Source organism: Bombus impatiens, unplaced genomic scaffold, assembly GCF_000188095.3.
Source record: "Bombus impatiens unplaced genomic scaffold, BIMP_2.2 scf_0389, whole genome shotgun sequence".
NCBI lineage: Eukaryota > Metazoa > Arthropoda > Insecta > Hymenoptera > Apidae > Bombus > Bombus impatiens.
In genome coordinates, this window is record NT_176808.1 from 2558379 (window position 1) to 2575510 (window position 17132).

The following is a 17132-nucleotide window of genomic DNA, read 5'->3' on the forward strand; positions in this document are numbered from 1 at the left end:
GCGCGCGGTACGTTATAACGTGATAAAGTGCACCCGTACCGAGCGAAAATTCAAAGTCGATTTTCTCAAAAACAAAGCCTCGAACGAAAAATTTGTATTCTACATTTTCGATTTCTTTTTTCGCGTAGAATCACCCCCTTTCCGGTTGTACCACCAGTTACCAACCACCCTGCGTATAAAAAATATGTTTTCGAAGAAGCACGGTAAACGTCGTTGGTACCTGTTCGTTTGCGAGAAGAGGAAGAAAGACGAACCGGCTGGAATCGGTTCTGTCTTCGTAGCCATGTTGAATTCGGACATTCTTCGTGGTCTAGCCGATACCTCGTGATCCGCACCGTCATCTAGATAAATTAAACAGCAGGTAATTGTCATCGACGACGAACAAAGTACAAAGAGTGAATTTCCGAGACGTTTGACAAACGAAAGAAGAAAGCGTAGATACCGTGCATCTCGTTGTGTTCGACTTCCTCCTCTTCCTCCACTTCCTCGTCGGATTCTATGTTCAGTCGCACCTTGGCGTGATTGTTCGTATCGTCGCTTTTTTCCGACCTGAGGACACGTTAATCGAATGAATCTTAAATCGTATTTATCTATCGATTCGCATATTATACAGGAAGATCGCTTACGTTTCCGTGTCCACGGCTGCCTCGTAATCCTCCATCGTTTCGTTAGGATCGTGCTCGAGGTCGGTTCCACCGCCTTCGTCCTCTGCACCGGTTCCTTCGCCACCGTCATCACCCTGTTCCCCGCTCACTTCGTCTCTACTCGCCGAGGCACTGTGCTGTTTGTTCTTCTCCCCCTGAGAAATCCACGAATTCGTCTGTTACTCGCCATCTATTTGTCACTAGTTGGATAGGCGAGTGAATCTTTGAGCAAAGATTAGGATTCGTTTTGAAAAATCGTAGGATACCGTGGCGGCGCGACGAACGTCCAAGGCCGGCGGAAAAATATGCCGATCGAGAACGGTTAATTAATACGGCAGGAAAATCTAGCGTTCGTTTCGCGCGAGATAGTTTGTCTATTAATAAGCAAAGAGAGACGTTGACTCGACGTCCTATTTAAAGTAGAAGAAACTCGAGCCGTGGATCTCGTCGAATTTCACGAAGCATCGAAGCGGAATCAACCCTCGCCCTCGGGTTAATACTCGAGAGCGATCGATTTTTCATTAGCTTATCGAAAAATCACGAACGATTAAACCTTCTAACGCGAAGCTGTACACGGTAGACGCGATGATACTTCGCCGTGAGGGTTCGTTTGTTCGATAACGAAGACGACACCGATAGCTCTCTTTCCTCCACCTTTGCCACCGCTTTTCACGCTCGAGTTACTTCGCGTATTTACTTCGAAACCGTTATAGAATTTCGTTATATACGAAACGTGGTCAAAAAGGCGGACGAACGAATAGAAAACGATAGCGAACAATAATGGAGCGAATGTTTCTGGATAACGGTTTTAATTTCGGAGTATCGGTATTCGATCGGGATGACCCCGATTTCGCGTGCGTCCTTTGTACGCGGTACGTAGTTCGCAGCAACAGTTGGAGCAAACGAGGCGTTCGGTTTAAAGGAGATGGCATAGTTGTGGGCGATTTAGCGTCGTATTAAAAATCATTTGCACAGCGACGTTCAACCTGCTCATAAAAATACATCGCGATAGATCTAGTTCCCTCCAAGGTCGCACGGAAATGTCTTATCCGTTAAATCTTTCAGCTCGTAAAACGGTTGACCGAAGATTCGTATCTGCTTGGTAAAAATACCAGCAAATAAATATACGCGAAAATGTACGTTTCGTTAGTCGTGTGCCAATGCGGTACCCGGCGTCAGGTAGAAAAAGTGTTCTATAGAAAATGAATATTAAATAAATAATTGCGTTTCGTACGTTGATGTTTCTCGCGTTACGCTATGAAAAGATTCGAATCTCGGACCAAGTGCAACAATTAAATCTGCTTTCACGTTGCCGCGAAATATCTTTGGAAACCATTCATCGGCATTCGGATTTATGCTGCGCGTTAATTGCAAACATCAAGCAGGTCAGCAGCAGGTTGAATATCAACAACTATGGTTTTATGGCGCGTAATTAAAAATTTGTTACGACCAGAAAACAGCGATATTTCTATCGGGAATTCGTGGCCGCCCTAGATACGCGGTCGGATGGATTACGGCGCGTCGAATATTCGCAAGGTACGCGCTTTAAGACGCGTAACGGGCAATAAAAAGTCGGTCGAACGGCGTCGAAGCCGGCGTCAACGCTGGCGTCGCGACGCCTTCTGTCGAGGCAGTCGTGATTACCAGCGCGTCGGCAAACGAGCCTTCCCACTCGATGCTCTTTGAGAACGATAAAACGGCTGGCATTCTAATTTTCTTCGCCCTTGCAACTATGTAAACGCGACGACCAAACGTTTATTCGCGCGACACCGTGACGCTCGCTTTTTCCAAATGCGTCGAACGTTTCAACGTACTTACCAGTGCTCGTTTAATCCTTGGCATACCGTGGAAGATGATCGACGTTCTTTTACCAAAAAAAAAAAAATGAAGAAAAAGAGATTTTTAAAAGATTCCGCGAATCTTTCGTCCTTGTCACGTAGTTTTTAGTTATTTTGCAAAAATGACCGCGATTAGTCTTTTTACGTGTCCGTTTCTACGAGTCGGAACCAACGACGTGACGCGTAGAAAAGACGTTTGACACAGCTTTGGAGAAAGATATTAGGTTGTCGGAAAAGTTTCTTTCGTTTCCATAATAGATGAACAACAATTTCTGTTTTATATTGTTTTATTGAATTAGGTATGATCCATTTCGTTATATTTGTAGCCGCGGCAAAGTTTCTGATCGGGCAGTGTCACCCGTATTCGGGTGACGCTTATTCGACTACTTGCGAAGGATCGTCGTAAGTGTTTGAAAAGATATTGCACAGAAAGTTATAAAAGAAATACGGAGATGGTTTATTAAGAAAATTATTTAGAACGTAAAACTTTGAAGCATTCTATACAAAGCTGAGGTTGGTCGGGACAATTTGGACAATAAGTTGTTTTCTTTAAATTCTCTCGTGTGTTTGGTCGGTCCGTTCGACGTCTTTATCCGCATAACATAGTTTGCATGCGCGTCTAATGCTTCTTCCGGAATCATTTTTCCGAACGATGATATTATACCGACTCCGTCGAAGACAAGGATTTTCTGTATTTTCAGACAACCCTAATAATTTTGCAGCTAATAATTCTCTAAATCTTCAAATAGTTACATCCTTCCTTGTTGCAATTTTGTAAACCGTCAAAGCGTTTACAACAGAGAACAGAAATTCCCAGAAGGAGTTGAATGCCAAGTTTTCGATACTATTTGATTCCTTTTCTAATTGTGGCGATGTAGCTGCACATGAGCTAGAGGACAATTCGAATCATGTTGTTGTTTTGCCTCGGAGTATCAACACCGTTCGGACATGCGTAACGTAATAATAAATAAACTCTGTCAAACAAAGAGGAACTTAAACTTTCCGCTACTCCCTTGACCAGTAAATAAATAAACGCGATCCTAAGGTGAACAGTTTTTCAGTCTCGGTCTCGAGCGATTTTAATAGCGATCAATAACAGTTTTTAGCGAATCAGTTAGTACCGAGCTTCTCAGCGAACATTCTCCGTATTTATTCATTATTTTTAAACACATTCGACGGTTTTAACATCGAGTCATCTCGTCGTTTAAACCGACCAACCATCCTCTACATATTTCCATCATTACGTTCGCGCATAGTTCAATAAAATAATATAAAACAAAAGACATTGTGCGTCTATTTTATTATTATTATAACTTTTCGGACAACCTAATAGATAATTGAGAGACCAATTGATATTTTACGAACGTGATAGGATAAAACGGAACGTCGAATAGACGATCGTTCGATTCACTGGATATCGCAAAAGATACTGTTACGTTCGTACGCTAGATACGGGCGTCCTGTGCATTTTTGCACCGCGAGATTTGCCGCAAATGCGTCAAACTACCTACGAGTTTCGCGATATACCGTTTCGATTCGTATGAAAAGAGTCTACGCGATTGCATCGATGGCGGATGACGAGCCAGTCGTTTGAATTTAGACGAAACGATCTCCATGGAAATTTATGAGAGCGCGAGCGTATTTTAAAATTGAGAAAAGCTCACCCCCTCTTCGGCTTCTTTCTCGATGGCAGTTAACGATTCGGCATCGGCGAGGTTGTCGACAGCGATGGCCAAGAAGACGTTCAGTAGGATATCTGCAATTGTCTTGGTCAAGGAACGTTAAACGAGGATAAAAATGTGTTTGTCGCGCGTAATATGTACCCTATGGTCCGTAAATATTGTCGGATGGCGTATCGAATGGAGGATGGAAAATTACGTAATTGGACGAGGCTCGTCGCTGTTTGCGTATTTTCACGGTAAAAAGGATACAGTTACCGCATATAAAGAGAATGATGAAATAGAAACAGGCGAGCATGCCAAAGCTTGAAACACCGCCATAGGCTCTAATTCCATCGTACATAACGGCGTTCCAATCTTCGCCGGTTAATATCTATAAATTGTACGACGACGTTCGATAGTCGGATATAATCGATTTAAGCTTCGACGACGCGTTCAAAGCGTTAAAAAACGTGCAAGCTTACCTGAAAGACGGTTAACAAACTTTGCCAAAAGCTGTCGAAATTGTGACGGGGCTTGTTCTGTAAATCGCTAAAATTGAATTTTCCACCAAACACCTGTGAAAAAAATGGAGAATGTTAGAGCCACGTTATCCATCGACGATGGACGCGGAGAGACGAGAAAGAGCGACGAATCGTACCTGCATGCCCAGCAGGGCGAAGATCACGATAAAAAGGAAGAGCAGAAGCAACAAAGACGCGATCGATTGTATGGAGTTTAAAAGGGAAGCCACCAAATTCGACAACGACCTCCAATATCTGTAAAATTGCATCGCGTACGTTTAAGGTAAATGCGTGTAAAAATACGCAGCGTGTTCCTTGTAGCGGGTGGCCGACAGACCTCTCCGTGTAAACTTACTTTGTCACTTTAAATACCCTGAGCAACCGGACGCAACGGAGAACGGAAACGCCGAGCGGTGGCATCACGTGAGTATTCGTGAGGATCATCTCGGTGATGGAGCCGATCACGACGAAACAATCGAACCGATTGAAGAGCGAGACGAAGTAACCCTGTTCGGATAACAAACGTTTTTATCGAGAGAAATTTTCCTTGAGAAACATCGTTTGCCGTGAAACTTACTTGAAATCCTAAGCTATACATCTTCAGCATCATCTCCATGGAAAACAACGCGATGAAAAACATGTTTGTGATCTCTGCGTAACCGAGAAGCAACGGTATTTTAAATGGAAAAGTAAGATGCAACGCGAGGCATAATGAATCTGCATATTGGAATGTTGGAATATTAAATAGCAGCGAGAGGATCGCGTACCTTGAAAGTCATCCAACCAATGAGGTTGATTGTAGTGTTCGGTGGCCAGAACGCCGGTATTCAAGAAAACCAATACTATGATCAACCAGTAGAAAACCTGCGACTTGACTGCTTTTCTGCACGCCCTCCTCATTCTTCTGTTTACCCTGTGAATTTCCATTGCAAATTCGTGCGATCAAAGGCAAGCTAAGTAGCGAGGCTCGCTTTTCCACCTTCCGCTTTCCCCTTTATTATAACTCGCTTCGACGAAATAAAACAAGAAATCGCGTCTCCACCCTCCTACCTGTCGAAATCCAGCTTTTTCCTTCTCCACAACGATTCCTGTTGAACCCCTTCCTCGTCGCCCTCTAACTGATCCGTGCTTTCCATCTCGTTCTGTTGTTTCGCTGCGAAAGTCGTTTTATTCTTATTATCCGTTTGCTTCGTACACGAGACAAACATCCCTATACCGTGCAAAGCATCAGCGGAAAGTAAAGAAAGAAAGACGGGTAGATTTTGCAGAAGTTTGCGAGTGGAAATTCGTGGAACCAACAAGGTGTTTAAATAACATCGTCGTTCCTAAGTAACGGAATATATCGATAGATTTGTCGCTAAAAGCTAACGATCAGTCTGCATTACGAAATTAACCGTCGATCGACAATTAGACGAACAATGTAGAATTTTAACGATTTTGGCGCGGTTAAAGTTTTGCAAAGTCGTTCGCGATCTACGTTGTCCTCTGTCTCGTTAAACGTAAATCGAAATCTCTTGTATCTTTAGGGACACGTTATCGAAGGTATCGAGGGAACAGAATCGAAACTGAGATTCGTTTGGCTTCTTAAAATTCGTAATCCTCGAGTTTTGCATAGATGCGTTTAATAAACCGCTCGTAGGTAACTCACTTTTGCCGTCCTGCATCTTCGGCTCGTCGGTTTCCGGCTCGATATCCTCGGCCTGGGTGATCCAGTCCAGATAGCCCCTCAGGTCGTCCTCGATCTGCTGCTTCTCTCTGAGTTTGTGGAAGTCGCCTCTCGCTTTTGCTTTCTCTCTCTCCTTGGAGAATTCGCTGCACCGGGCAAAGGTACGTTGGTCGCAACGCGATATCAGAGACGCCGACGAGAAGTGTAATTGAAACGCGCGCGAATGAAACGGAAATCGAGAGTTGCGTGCGAGTTCCGCGTAAATAACAAAAGGAACGAGAGCAACAGCGAGTTGCTGGTACAAAGCGAGGGGACTTGACTCGCAGTCCCTTGTCCCGTGATGCGACACAAGCTGACAATCTTCCAGATTATCCGCTCTATTTTTCTCCCCGGGGCATTCGAGCCGTTTTATCGTTTAAAGCGGAACGACGACGAATTCGCTGTGCACTTTGATAAGACGCGCTTTTACGGCTCGGTCGTCTAAGCCACCGCTACGTAACGTAGACAACAAAAGGGATGTTTATATTTAAATCTTTCTTAGGAGACTGCGACACTCGAGGATCGATATATCAACCATACATATAATACATATGTCGGAGATGAAAAGATATCGGGGCTTTTCTTTTGGAATTTTTGGGAACACCCGTAATACTCTAGTCTAGACTCTTCATTATAGCTGTGCTCAAATAATAAAACTTAGAAGTAGTTGTTTATGATTTAATCGGATTATGTGTGCTCGAGAACTATGACAATAGGCTTGGGCTCGATGTGACACAACGGGTCGCTGAACGTAGCCACGGTCACGGGATGGACGTTTTTACCTAAAAGAGGTATCAAATAGTTGTACAGCTCTCCTTAAAAGTACAGTTGACCCGAGGGATACAGAGAGGTACGGAGAAGAGTACATAAGCGCAGTTTGACTTGGACTGGAGAAGTTAGTTGAGTTCTACTTGTACTGTGGGCAAATTAGTTGAGTTCCACTTGTGGACGAGTAAGTTGAGTTACACTTGAATTGTGCGCCAGTGAGTTCAGTTCGACTTGCACTTTGGAAGAAAGCACATTTGCTACCCCGTTGACCGTGGATTCGTTATTGAGCCTAAGATCATTGCCATTTGCGTCTCGAGTATCTAATTACCACGGTTACTTGTCAAATTCTGTGATGATCATATTTGTACTAGTCAACATCTTCTCTATTGCATAACAACAATGTCTAATCCAAATGAAGATTCGTTACACGCCTCTAACCCTAATGAGAACTCGACACATATATATCAACTATATATACAGGGTGGTTGGTAACTGGTGGTACAAGCGGAAAGGGGGCGATTCTACGCCAAAAAAGAAGTCGAAAATGTAGAATACAAATTTTTCATTCGAGGCTTTGTTTTCGAGAAAATCGACTTTGAATTTTCGCTCGGTACGCGCGCGGTACGTTATAACGCGATAAAGTGCACGCGTACCGAGTGAAAATTCAAAGTCGATTTTCTCGAAAACAAAACCTTGAACGAAAAATTTTTACTCTATATTTTCGACTTCTTTTTTCGCGTAGAATCGTCCCCTTTCCGCTTGTACCACCAGTTACCAGCTACCCTGTATATGTATGTATGTATATATGTATAAGAATAAACTCGGTTTTACGAACTTCACGTGTGGCGAGGCCGAGTAACAGTTTCAGAAAATATCGTAAAACCGAGTGGGGTTTCGAGCCGTAACGTGGAAATTAGATAAAACGAAGATACGTTAACCGTGGATAATTGAAAGGAGAGACAGACACGGCCGGAAATGAAACAATTCCGTTGGTTATTTCGGTAGCGTAAAAGTCGAAAAAGACGTAACCCGAGGCAGCTGTAGCGTACGTACGCGCATTGTACGCGTACGAATACGTTGTATTACGAACCCGAGGAGAAGTAATTTTAGTAGCGAACAATGAATCCGTTATGCGACCAGCCCCTAACGATTGATGTACGTGTATTTATACGACTATTTGTCGCGTAGTTTTAAGAGGTAGAAACACGCTTTATAAAAATAAACCGACCGTATCGTATGGCCGTGTTACGTTCGCGTAATTCGAAAGAAGATGGAAATGCGAACAAAATTAGAAAAGAAACGGGACTCTGTCGTAGAAATTGCGTTTCGCGTCTTAAAATATACCTGGCGATCAAAATGAAATCGTAATCTTATCGTAATTAACGTCGCGTTGCCGATCAACCGTTTCGCCAGTCGCTTTAAACCCGTTTCTTTCTATCTACTTGAAGAGAAACCTTGTTTACTTCTCGTTCTTATCTTCCCTCGCGTTACAATGACTTCTCCGACCAATTGACTCGGCCAACTCAATTTTCCTGGTCGCTTAATACTCACCCGGACAGTACACCGAGAATTAGATTCATCACGAAGAAAGCTCCCAGTATGACCATGGAGATGAAATAGATCCATTGCCACGAGCTTCCCATCGCGTCTTCGATCTAAGCCAGCAAACAGACAGAAAGAAAGTATGAGATCGAAGATCGTCCGCGAATCGTATCCACGTTCCACGAAATCGATCTTACGTTGTAGAGCACGTCGGTCCAGCCCTCGAGCGTAACGCATTGGAAGACCGTCAACATGGCCAAGCCGAAGTTGTCGAAATTCGTAATACCCCAATTCGGACCTTCCCAGAATCGCCTGCTACAGTAGTACTCGGGTCCCACGTTATAGCACTGGAAACCGCCGGACCCACACGGAATTGGGTTGTCCATGATCGCGTCTGTGAATCCATTTCAAGAGGATATTTTCTTTCTCTACTTTTGCTCCGCTGCCTTGCCATCTTCCACACCGTATACAACTGAATCGCGATTATACAAATGGAATCCAAGTAGAAAGCTGATTTGACAGTCGAATACTTTAACAGCTGCTATTTTTTCTACGGTTTATATGGTTTAATTATCGTTATACATATTACGTTGTGTATTCTGTACTTTTTATACACCGTCGCAAATTTCCCATAAACGAACGAAGATCCGCGAGTTGGGTCAGTTTAGACCCGCGGTGAAGCTAGTCGCGACGCTAGAGCGAGACGTTCGAACCGAAAACCTGAGACGACGCTAGCGAACCAGGTCGTGCGACAGCTTTCAGACTTTGAAGAGTATCATTCTTTAGTCGAAAATATGGTCGACGAAAGACGATGATCGATACAGAGCGATGGTCTCGTAATTTCTCACGTTTTGGCGTCCTACGCTATCGTCACCGATTCTTGCAACTCGGATCACCCAGCGAAATTGACTCGTACTGCTATGTTACAACGCTTGCAAAAAGTATTTCGATCGTTCTACTTGTAGCATTTGTACGCTGATTCGTTAAATGTCCGAGGCTTTTTAATTCCTTTTAAAGTTTATTGCTTTACAAAGCGCAGTCTTTCGATCTTTTCGCTAAGCCAGACAAAGTACAAAACGTAGACTTTGGCGGGTGAATTATCGCGCGGAACCAACAGGTGTGCTGATATTTACGAAGCGTGCTCGATGAAACTTTGAAACGCTATTTTCTCAAAAAACGAGAAGCGTCTTGGTTTTGCGTGGAGCCCGTGGTAGCATCGGCCCGACTACGATCGTATCAGGAATCTGCGCGCCTGATCTGTCAGGCAAGTACAGGAATTCGCAGATTCTCGTGAATCAGCTGTTTACCGTGAGATACGCGCGGGCCACGCAGATCGCGTACCACGCGCTAAGAATAATTAGACGTTAGTTGCGCCGCGGCTGAATCATATCTAAAATAGCGCCGGTGCAAACTGTGTTTCGGGGTTAGGACGGGAACTCCCGCACCAACTTTGCCAGCTTCACCGCGATATTTCACGTTTCGAGAAATTCTGTCCGGTCCGAGTCCCTGTCCACTGATCATCGTCCTTTGCCTTGCACGTAATTTCGGTCTCTTCGAGAAACATTCTCCCGTCGAATCTCGAGAAAATAACACGCCGTTGCGTGGTCGTCGATGCCGATCTGTCGCGTATTTGTACGATACTTCGCGAAGTTTCGTCTTTCGAGAAATTCTTTCCGGTCTAATTCTATCGGTGGATCGTCTTACTTTTCCACGTTATTTCCATTCCTTCGGAAAGATTTTCTCGAACAAGATCGAAGAAAGTCACCGAGTGCAGATTTTGCTGCGGTACATCGCGTACGCTGTCGTTGATGCAACGAATACCCACCTTCGCGTTACGTGCGTGTCCCAAGCGCGTCGTAAGCGAACGATACTCACCGGTGACATTGTGCCTGCAGGTTTTATGCATTTTGCCGGAGAACAGCTCGAGGCCGATGATAGCGTAAATAATGATGACGAATAGAACCAGCAGAGCGATATGGAGAAGGGGTATCATCGCTCTCAAAATAGAGTTTAGGACTACTTGCAGACCTGCACAGATCGACAGAGACATTCGTCACGTCCCGTTTCTTTCGCTGGGCTCGATCAACTGGTATCGAGAAACAGTCGGAGTAAAGACGCTTGTTTGACATGAAAATCTTACTTGGTACGCCGGAAACCAGCCTGAGAGGTCGTAGCACCCGAAAAGCCCTCAACGCTTTCACATCGAAGCCTTCTTTCATAAGTATCGACAATACCGTGCTCACCATTCTGCAAGGAGACGATGTTACGACATCAAACGTCAAAAATCATCTCGTCGTGGAATACGTTGCTGTATATCGAAACGTGCTCCGTCAGAGACAGAGACGGGCCACCGAGTAATTTCAAATCAAATTTCAGACGAAATTATTTTCTTGTATTTGCGACACAAAAAGACGCGCGACAGAAAGAAAAATAGAATCGACCGTGACGCGTGTGCACATTCAGCTGCGAAGAAACCTACCAACGTCGGTTTACGGCCACGAAATCGAGCGGGCACGAAGCGCATCTTTCTATCGTCTATCGTCGAAAGCGAGAGAATTATTTAGATTGCCATAGTTTTAAATCGTCTATTTTTATCCAAACGAAACATTCACCGTCTCTGGACGAGTAATTCCGTACGTTTCGCCGAATTCCCTCGACGAGAAACTTCCATTTCTCTGCTTTGAATTTCGTCTCGTTTCTCCTCGATTATTCCATCCATGGGTGCTCGTCGCTGCAAGATTTCGCGGACGGTCGATCGACGATAGACGATGCGAAGTGGAACGATGCTTGGGAGAGACGACGACTCCAGTCGAAATTAAAACTATCTTAATTCGCAAAGCGCAGCTCACTCGGTGAAGCGGAGAAGGAATCTCTCTCGTTTCGCCAAGTAAGCAGAACTTATTGAATCAAAGTGGAATGCGCGACAGAGAACAAAGGAAGTCGCGTGCCGATTCAATGTCATCGTGCCCAAGAGACGACGCGAACTCGCGACACGCTTTTGTACGACGATGGAGGATGCAGGGGTAGGGCATTCTCGAGAAATAGAATAGGACGGAACAGCGCGATGAAAGTGTAGTCATGGGATTGGCAGGTTGATCGGGAAATCTGCGCGCAGTAAAATTTCCGTTATTGGCTCTAGCGATTCCCATAATCGTCGATTTACGAGCTACGCGTGTTCTCCCTTCGGACAGATAAACTCGCGCAACATAGCAATCGACTCTGCGTAAATCTGTTTTTCTTGCGGAGGAGATCGTCGTCCACAGCGGACGATTTTCGATGAATCGATGGGATGGGAAAGTCGCGCGACGCACGAAACCGCGTATTTCGTGTTTAACGTATTACAGGTACTGACGCGACTGTTTGTTACGCGATGAAAAATGATAATCAAAATGGAAATGTACACTACCGTACGATTAACACTAGAACTACCAGTCGAATCGACTGGTTTTACAATTTTATTTTGAAATTCCTACTTCGTGTTATATATTATTTTTCCGCAATGATGTAACGACTTTCGCAACGATAACTAAAAGAATAATATGATGAATTTTATTTTGTCTTTTATGTGTTCAAACTGAAAATAATTTCGTATCAAGGCTACTTATACCAATACCAGTGAAAATGACTGGTACTTGTCAAAGTGTAAAAGGGTCCTGCAATCTGTTCATCGAACCTCAATTAACCAGTTTCCTCGTTTTATACAACTTGCCACATGCTTTTCAAATTTTTACCGCGTATCATTCGATATGACGATATCAGTTATCAGGAAAATTCCAGATCGATCGCTAGATCGCTGGATGCTAACACTGGAAATACCACATCAATAAATGACTGGTTCTACAATCTTATAAACGTGTCAACCCTCGTTTAGAGATGATTGTCCTAGATGGATTAATAATACCAAAAATGTACTACATAACATGGAATTCCCTCTGTAAAAAAGTAATAAATCAATAAATATAAAAATATTCTATTATTAGGTATTTTTTAAAGACCAGTCATTTTCACTGGTTTTGGTAGAAATAGCTTCGCGTTAACCATCGGTGGTTCTAGCGTTAACAGCGTTCGAATTTCATCGACGAGTATGGTGACAAATTAATAACTGGAAACAGTGGTAACGATCGGTAGGGTTTTACGACCGTATATCACTGTGTGCAGCTGTGGTCGGAAAATGAAACGCAATTGTACTCACCCTATCACTACTATCGAGAAGTCTAATATGTTCCAGCCGTTTCGAAGATAAGCGCCGGGATGAGCCACGAAGCCGTAAGCGATGATCTTCATGACGCACTCGAGCGTAAAAATCACAAGAAATATATACTCTATTTTTTCCTGAAACATAGCGAAAGAAAGTGCGACATGAGTCGTCGACGGAGCGTCCGAGCTTCCTCGAGCGACATCGTCGATCGAGAACAAATCGCAGAGGAAGCGCTCGTCCATTCGAAGGTAAAGTTCACGCGTTCGAAAGTCAAACGCGTCGTACGTTGTTTCTTGTCGCGTTTAACAGCAACACGCAGGATAAGCCGATGAGAAGTATGCGCTATCCAACGTATTTTCCAAGCATCGAGATTCTCTCGAAAAGCAACGCGATTCGTTTAAAACGTTTTTCGATGAAATCGAAATAGACGACGAGTTGCTTTATACAGCACGTACCTCTCGTTGACTCATCCTGCCTACGTACAAGAATGAAAGGTTTCTGGCTGGTTTTATCGTCGCGAGAGAACACAGTCTATCGCTGTTATCTAAAACCGCCAATACTTTTGCATTCGATTAATACGTATAGGCAAGGTGCAATGTTGGAAGCAATTTCTCAACTTTCGAAAACTCGTTCAGACCAGCTACCCGCTTTAATCTGTAAACTCGTCGCTATTTTGGCTAACAGGTTCTCGTGACAAGAAATCACGCGTGACACTGAAAATTCATTTAGCAAAGAGTGGAAAACCTTTGATCGTTTCGACGCGTCGATCGATAACCGATCAAGTTTGTTCGACGTTTGCCAGAATGTAACTAAAATGTAAACGCTTATACCGCGTGTACATTGTCGATCGAAACTGTCTACAACAACTTGCGCTACGCTCTTCTTGGCACACATCGGCACGGAGAGGATTCCGTGACGTAAACGTTCCAACCGGAAGGAAAATGGTCGGTGACGAGCTACGACGACGAGCGTCGCGTTCCACGTTCGCCATGAACCCCGGCAAAGGTCAGATCGGAAAGAAAATTTACGACACGCGATTATCATGCCCCGTGCATCGAAACGGCGCTCTTCAAACTCCGATTACTCGATCTCTATCGAAATTGAAATTGTTAGAACTTAAATATCGATAAGGATACGTAACTTTGGAAGAAAACGCTTTTATCGTATTCTTTCGCCAACGATGTATCATCCGTCGTTTCTTGCGCGCAATTCGTAAAATAAATCGAAGAATTTTTAAGATTCCGACGCAAAATACTCGTTTATCGCCTGAAGTTTCTCGTTGGCTAAAGCTCGTTACGTTTAACGGTATTTTATTGAGGTGGAAGCAAAGGAAAATTTGTAATTGAAAATGCTATGAAGGACGACGAATTAATAATCGAAAGAACGTAGAAATTTGTTCGACGTAGAAATCGAGCGAATCGCGAGCAGTTTTTTCTTATTTTTGTGCACCGAGTGCAGCCTTGAAACGGAACTCGCGCGTCAATGTACGCTCTTTACGTAGCCAAATGCTTTTTGCCAAAGTTTCCGGTCTGACGCGGCGCACAAGCGTTTACCCTACCGGCAGCGGTAAACCCGTGGAAAAAGGCCAACCTTTGATAGAAGGTTTTATACTTCGTCTCGAAGGTTAGGTCTTAGCGTATTATCTAGGAAAACCTTTTATCCATTTTCCGGAACACGGGTTCGCTAGTTTCGATTCTATGCAAGCTCAAATTCACCTCGACCCTCGTACGTAGCTCTTTCCAACTATCCTCGATCGCTTTTCTTTCATCGGCAAATATTTACCGTGACCGCTCCTTATTTTCTTTTTCTCGTCTTCCTTTATCGCGCTCGTCTTAAATAGCACGCGCAACGTTCCATTTAAAAAACACAGCCCTGCCAATAACCACGAAACTATTCGCGATTCTGAAATTCTAGAATTCAAATCGGCGATTCGTTAAACAGCGAAATTTATCGGCTCGGCCTCCGAGTGACTCACAAAACCGTCGTCTTTCCGTTCGACCCGTATACACTGGCCTATATATGAATCATATTTTCCAATAATAGCGAGGAACGATGGGTGCCGATGTTAGCAAGATTGAGCAATTATCGAAGTTTCACCTCGAATAAGTTCCATGCCATCAACCCTATCTCTTGGACGTAGCGTTTATTTATCGATAACCCAGCCGGATCGCGTGGTTCGACGAACGGAGCTTGTTATTCCTATTATCTTCTCTATTATTAGCTTAATCGAAATTCCTTGGTCGGAATTCGTCGTTCGAACGATATTTCTGTTGAACTTCGATCCGGGGGTCTGGCATCGATCAATTCGTTCTCCGTAAAATGTACGAGAATAAGAGACAGGGAAGAGGTCCTGCGAGTTGTTTATCCGAGGCGTTCGACTTCTCGATCGTTAAAGCGCTTGGCACGTGGCGTAAAATTTTTACCAAAGAAGCACAAAAATAGCCGTGCGAGGCCTTGCGAGTGTGCAGATCGTATTAAGGGGGCACGAAAAGGAGGAGGGGGAGGGAAAAGGATTCTCGAAGCGGAGTAAAAAGCGCTAAGAACAAAAGTAGGTACTTACCAAATACTGGTTGGTCAAATTAGAATCGCCAAATGGGTACGGTGTGTAGACTGCCAGGGCGATGCAATTCGCGAATATCGTCATGAGAATAAGCCACTCGAAAGGTCTGAAAAGTTGCGTCGAGGGATCCGGCTAAGGAAAATGAAAAGAATCTCGGTAACGCGGTCGATGGTTCGCCATGCTGGCTCGCTATGCCGCAACTCTCGTTTTACTATTTTCCGGTCTTCACCGGGTAGCTGCAGCGCCGATACTTTTTTTTTTTTTTCTCTCCAACATCTTGATAGCTTCTAACCGGAAACGAAGTACGAAAAGCTGTAAAATTTCTCGTCGCGTTCCCACGGTTATACTATCGTTACGAAGAATATCGTAGCGTTTCTCGCGTAAAACTTTCCCTCGTTCGTTTCCTTCGTCTAATCAGTAGCATCGACGAGAGCGAGAAAACGAACATTGGCCTGAATTGATAGAGGCAAACTTCTTTTCACTGCACGTTGTATCGAGCGTACAGACAACACGGCGTATGTATACGTTTTACGTAACAATGGAAAAGCGGGGGTAGGTAGGCTCTGAACAATATACTCTAGAATGGGTTTGTCAACAAGGGTTGACGTTCCCCGGCAAGTTCCCCGGCATACGTTTCCACCCGCCTCCATTGGCCTATTTCGCTCTCGAACAAACACGGTACGTTTCCCGCGACAGGTTAGACGTTACGAGAGGAAAACGAGTGGAAACGAATAAGCAGAGACGAAACTTTGAAAGATAAGGCTGTGTGCAGTTACAGCGGTGCGTGCTGCGACCAACTGTCGCGTCACTCTGACATGCGGTGAGATACTTTTGCGAGTATCTCGAAAACTAACTAAATTCTCGGAACTTGCAGAAGGAATTGCTTCGAACGTTAACCTTGACAACGCGTATATCAAGGCCGATCTATATATGCGAGGGGAACCTATACAAAATTACCCCTGTTACTTCATTTTCGTTACGAAGACATTTAACAGATACAATTTTGATTATACAATTCGTTTCGTAAATCGATTTTTATGCTCCAATTTCTCCCTCGCGTTTTTGCTAATTTATCGTTTATTTATTCGGACAGAATTATTCGGACGGAAAGAGAAGAAATAAAAAAGAAAAGAAATGAAAAGAAGCGAAAAATACGTACGTAGAAAAGGCGCAAGGATATAAAAGACAAGTTTCGATGTAACGCTGTCGTAAAACACGGTCAGGAGAGTATCTCAAAGACGTTGCAGACCGGCCGAAGATTTCCATGCTCGCGCCACAAGATTCTTAACGCGGAATCGAAACGAGAAACCGTACGCATCGACGAGATCTCTCTCGTATTTTTCCCGAGACCAAGATACATCCTAATATCGGAAAAACCTGACTGAACCAAAAATAACTGGAAGAACGTGGCAGGATGAAGCCAGGTCGTGCTCCTGTAACGATAGGAAAAAAGTAAAAGTTTCGTAAAAAGGATACTTCCATTCGATAACGTCGATGCACATTTTGCGCACGGGATTTTTCAGGGGTAAACAAAAGAGAGCCCTGAGTGGTCTGTCGGGTACCGCTTTGCCACCCCTTCGAGCCGGCCTTTTGGTGGCAGATTTGGCGGCACCGGTGCTGGTCCCGTGTGTCTGGCCCGTTTGAGACTGCGCGGTAGCTGGCTGTCCGTCCTGGGCAGTTTGGGAGTTCCGGTGC

General features: G+C 44.2%; 1 protein-coding gene across 9 annotated transcripts in view; it reads right to left on the reverse strand.

The window, feature by feature from the left end:
- Positions 1–17087, reverse strand: part of LOC100746891 (muscle calcium channel subunit alpha-1) — a 43504-nt gene extending 26417 nt beyond the window's left edge. For all 9 annotated transcript variants that reach the window (XR_004461849.1, XM_033321155.1, XM_033321153.1 and 6 more), the window contains exons 1-19: positions 16914–17087; positions 15438–15543; positions 12872–13011; positions 10820–10926; positions 10555–10707; positions 8877–9073; positions 8689–8792; positions 6313–6476; positions 5715–5817; positions 5432–5577; positions 5242–5315; positions 5020–5171; positions 4802–4919; positions 4626–4718; positions 4414–4534; positions 4147–4238; positions 627–799; positions 443–549; positions 221–341 (exon numbers count right to left, since the gene is read on the reverse strand). Coding sequence is in view for 8 of the 9 variants with exons in the window: in XM_033321155.1 (XP_033177046.1) it covers positions 221–341; positions 443–549; positions 627–799; positions 4147–4238; positions 4414–4534; positions 4626–4718; positions 4802–4919; positions 5020–5171; positions 5242–5315; positions 5432–5577; positions 5715–5817; positions 6313–6476; positions 8689–8792; positions 8877–9073; positions 10555–10707; positions 10820–10926; positions 12872–13011; positions 15438–15543; positions 16914–16939 (2297 nt within the window). In the remaining variant the exon portion in view is untranslated. The remainder of the gene's footprint in view (positions 1–220; positions 342–442; positions 550–626; positions 800–4146; positions 4239–4413; positions 4535–4625; positions 4719–4801; positions 4920–5019; positions 5172–5241; positions 5316–5431; positions 5578–5714; positions 5818–6312; positions 6477–8688; positions 8793–8876; positions 9074–10554; positions 10708–10819; positions 10927–12871; positions 13012–15437; positions 15544–16913) is intronic.
- Between the last annotated feature and the right edge of the window lie 45 nt (positions 17088–17132).